This window comes from Triticum aestivum, chromosome 3A (assembly GCF_018294505.1).
Source record: "Triticum aestivum cultivar Chinese Spring chromosome 3A, IWGSC CS RefSeq v2.1, whole genome shotgun sequence".
In the NCBI taxonomy this organism is placed as follows: Eukaryota; Viridiplantae; Streptophyta; class Magnoliopsida; order Poales; family Poaceae; genus Triticum; species Triticum aestivum.
Genome location: NC_057800.1, coordinates 732540981 through 732545295, shown reverse-complemented (window position 1 = coordinate 732545295; position 4315 = coordinate 732540981). Strand labels below are relative to the sequence as shown.

At 50.3% G+C, this 4315-nt stretch overlaps 1 protein-coding gene and 1 pseudogene across 11 annotated transcripts in view; both read right to left on the bottom strand.

Moving 5' to 3' along the window:
* The window catches only part of LOC123063573 (uncharacterized), a 5837-nt gene extending 4380 nt beyond the window's left edge, over positions 1–1457 (bottom strand). For 3 of the 11 annotated variants that reach the window (XR_006430390.1, XR_006430393.1, XR_006430389.1), the window contains exons 1-2: positions 855–1451; positions 687–780 (exon numbers count right to left, since the gene is read on the bottom strand). Coding sequence is in view for 1 of the 11 variants with exons in the window: in XM_044487392.1 (XP_044343327.1) it covers positions 740–780; positions 868–1018 (192 nt within the window). In the remaining 10 variants the exon portion in view is untranslated. Of the gene's footprint in view, positions 1–686; positions 781–854 lie in introns of all 11 variants that reach the window. The other 8 variants (XR_006430395.1, XR_006430396.1, XR_006430387.1 and 5 more) reach the window with 7 other exon arrangements.
* An 821-nt stretch (positions 1458–2278) lies between these two features.
* LOC123063572 (transcription factor MYBS1-like) lies at positions 2279–4093 on the bottom strand (annotated as a pseudogene).
* Between the last annotated feature and the right edge of the window lie 222 nt (positions 4094–4315).

Sequence of the window (4315 nt, the reverse complement as noted above, 5' to 3'; positions counted from 1 at the left end):
ACCGAATATATTTCGGACGAAATTTTTTTTTGAATTTTGAATTCAAATTTTTTTATACTAGAGGTAGATAGAACTTAAACTGATATTGCACAACGAAGTGGTAGTATCTCAGTGGAACATCTACCCGCTCTAGGTAAAGAGGTCAGGATTTCGAGTCTTGCCCGCTACTTCTTTTTTCACGTAATTTTTTTGAAAAATAGACAAAAAAATGTTGTGTAGAGTAGGGGAATCGAACCTGCGTCGTCTGGGTGAAGTAACTACATGGTTACCACCGCGCCGTAGGTAAGTTTTGTCATACAACAGAGATGCTCCCTTATTTCAGACTACGTTGTACGTAAAAATTCAAAAAAATCGGAATTTTTTGCTCGGGATCGATCTTTCTCGTGGGGCAGCGAGAAACTCGGTATCCGCCTGGTAACCGTTTTTCTCGGGCGGTACCCAAAACCGTGATTAGAACAGAACTTGGATAAGAACTCCAAAATGGAGCCAAAGGAGACCTCTTCTTTGATATGAGCAATCATTTCAAGAATAAGCATCTGGTTTCCATAATAGTTCCATAGGAAAAATTATGCACACACTCCAGTTTTTTTACATGGTGGTACATCAAGATTGCACATACCTCAAAGACAGAAGTTTAACCAAAACGAGATTTGTATAAACTGAAATAGGGCATAACCAAAACGTACAAATTGTCGTTGATGTTCAGATCTGGGGTAGATGGCGGAGAGGGGAAGCTCACCACGTTGGTGTTATGTTGGCCTGCTCCTCTGGCCGCTCTACCTGCAGAAACGAGATCAGATGGGTCAGTGAGAGAAGAGAGGGGAGATAGAGGAGATAAGATAATGTTAACTAACAGATCAAACACACGAGGGGCCGCTTGGATCCAGATCCGCCCGCTCAGCCAGCATCGCTCTCTTCCTCTGTCCACCGCCTCATCCCCACGCCATCCCCTTCCTCGATCGAAATCCAACACACACACAAAGAGAAAATGGATTTCATTGTGGGCTACTCCTCCCATGGCCACCCCTCCGCCTGCTGGACATCATCTCGCACCCCGGCCTCGAGTGACTCTGGTTCCGTCGCGATCGACTCGCCCACTCTGTGCACGCCCAGCCTCGACATGAGGGAAGGGGGCAGTGGCGACGGCCAAGTCAGGGAAGGAGGGCGCCGCGGGGAAGTGCCAGCCCACACGGTCCTTGGCCAGCCGGTGGTTCCCGGCGAGGCCACCCACCCTGCATCTCCTCGTGTTCACCTTCTCCCGCAGCGGTGGCGCGGCGCGTCGAGCAGCCGACACAGGGAAGAGGAGGGGCTCGGAGCAGTCGCGAGGAGAATCGGGGGAGAGAAGAGGAGGCGGCGGCGGCGTCACGAGAGAAGGTTGCGTGCGATGTGAAATTTTGGAGGAAAGGATAAGGAAGGGGTGGGGCTCGAGGCAACTTCCTCCCTCTTGCTCTTTTTGTCTTCCAGCTAGTCCGACGTGGACATCGGGAGGAGTGCTCGCGCTTGATGCACAGCTGAATGATTTTAATATGCCTTGTCCATGGCCTTGAGGCCTCTCGGCTTCCTCCCAGAAGCTTCCCTCCATCATGATCATGATCATCACCATCATCATCAGAGAGCTGAGCTGAGTGAGTGGTTAACTTGCAGAAAAGGTGAGGAAGAAAAGCACAAGCACCCAGCACACAAGTTGGCCAAAAAACAAAACATTTTGTGCCCCAAGTGCTGCCCTCTGTGCTATTCTCCACTGTTGTCACAGGGATATGTGGATGCCTTTTCTGAATGAGAAAAAGAAGAACAGGGCCAAAAAGGAGTGAGGGAAGGATTTTGCAAAAGGTTGATGGAAAGGGAGGCAGCCAAAGCATGAGATGCCAAAGCTAGTGCAACTCTGACTCATTTCCAATTCCATTGTTTGGTGGGTCCAGCATCATGGTCATCAATGGTAGTAGTAGTAGTAGTGGTGGTAGGGATCTATACAAGAGAAGAATTTCCTATTTTTTAGGACTTAAGTACACACAAACAATGCAAAGGTCAATCAGATGTTAACCAAATGAACAAGGCAAGTAAATGCTGGATGACTCACTCCAAACTCATTTTGGTTTATCCGGAAAAATTACACTCGCAAACATACGGACGGGAAACGGCGCAAGCTTGAATGAATGAATGATAGATCATAGATGTGGATAAGTATGTGTGAGATGCTGCATGAGTAAGGTTTCCCATAACATGAGCTGACCAGAAAGCAGGATCCATGAAGATTGAAAACAAGTCACTTGACAATGTGCATCATCAGTACTGAGCACTAGTATTCCCTGTGTGTCTCAAGATACTACAGCATCAAGTTCTAGACATCCTTTTCCCCTTACATTCTCAGTATCAACACCAACACTTGTGGACTACTACCAAGCATCACCACTCACCAGCATACCTACTCTCTCTGCTATCTTATGAAAAATCCCCATAATCAATTACTTCAGTAATAATACAGGCAGTGAAACTACAGCCAGGGCCATATTACACTAGACATCTGATGCGCTTGCATCTTCTAATACAGCGTACTCGGTACTCCGGTTCGCGGCCAGCTGATCATGTAGACATTGTAGAGAACCACACTGCAGGCCTTGATCTTGCAAACCCTGCCGTAGTTCGGCATCCCGAGAGCCCGGTTCGGCGAACTGAAGGGCGCGCTCGACGCGCCGTGCTGCTTGGTGTCGGCTGGCAGCGAGAACTGCCCCGTTGCCGTGCTGAGCCGGTGCGCTGGACTGGTTGATCATCAATCACTGGGACGGCGAGGGAGGCTGGTCGTCGGTCAGGTGAACTGTGGTGATGTCGTGGATGCTCGACCTCCTTGCCGTCCCTGAGCTGAGCCTGATAAAGTACTTCTGAGCGTGGCTGGCCACCTGCGTCGGCGTCCTCGTCCGCACGAAGTTGCGTGATATTTTCCTCCAATCCCCTTTTCCGTACGTCTTCAGGCCTAAGAGAAACAACCTGGCCAAAGAACAAGGCATGATCAGCTTCAACAACCAGTATGGATCATGAATTCTTACTGCATAGCCATCTCATCAATTCCTAGTGAACAATTTATTCAGTTTCAGATAGCAGTTCTTCCATGGTTGAATTATTCTGATGATGTAAATCCTATTGATTGATGGTGAATTCAAGAAAGAAAATTTATATGACTAGTTAGTCTTGTGCATGACATAGATGGAGCAGTGAGATCAGAAGAACACTATACTCACCTGTGCTCGTCGTCGGTCCACGGCACCCCCCTCCTCCTCCCCTGTCCCGGCGTCCGCACGCCGTGCCAGTTCCCGCAGCCAACGCCGAACCGCCGTCGGGCCTGGATGGAGATGGCGTGCAGGCGGCGGAAGCCGCCGAAAGAGAGCACGACGGCGCGGAGCAGCTGTTCCGAGAAGCCGAGGTCGGTCCACTGTCCACTCCCTCACGCACGGTGCCTCCCACAGCCGCTCGTCCTGCGCGAGGACCCGCCAGCCCCGGCTCACGCACGCCGCGGCGGCCAGCGTCCGCGGCTCCGCCCGCCGCAGCACCTCGAACATCGTGTCCTCCCCCAGATCCGGCACCTCTCTCGCGTCCCCCGGCGGCGCCGGTGGAGGCTGTGAGGACGAGGATGCCTCGGCCTGGCTCGAGCTCGAGGTCCGCTGCCGCTTCTTGGCTGGCTCGCTGGAGCCGCCACCGCCAGAAGCCGGAGGAGGAGCCCAGGGATCACGGCCAGCCGAGGAATCGGAAGGGCACTTCATGGTGGGGCGCCTGTACACACGACTGTCAGGATCACGATGGATCTGACGAGGAGAGATGGACAAAAATCTGATCTTGACGAGGATAGATGATGAAGAGGATAAATTCTTGTAGGATAACAAGACAATTTACTTACTGGAAATTAAAGAATTGAAATACAACAAGATGGCTTTGATTTCGTAGCTTAGCAATGGTACAAGGATAGGCTTTATATAGAGTCTGGTCGATGACATCCCATGAGAAATGGGAAATGTTCAAGCTTTTGCGCCGGTGACAAGAGAAATGTGCGATGGGGTGTGATCCTACGATGCAGCCAGCACCTCTCTTCTTAAAAAATATCTCAGCTTACCTAATCCTCTCGCGTCTGTTCCTCACCGCTCATTCTCTTTCTCTCAACTTCATTGCTTTCACGATCAACTTCATTGCTTTCACTAAGGCTTCCGTCCTTGGAAATACCCTTTGGCTCTCGCATGTATATACACCACATATGGGGTATTCTTTTTTCAAGGGTTCGCCAATGACGTACCTTAATTAGCTTTATAGGAGAGAGAAAATTATATACAAG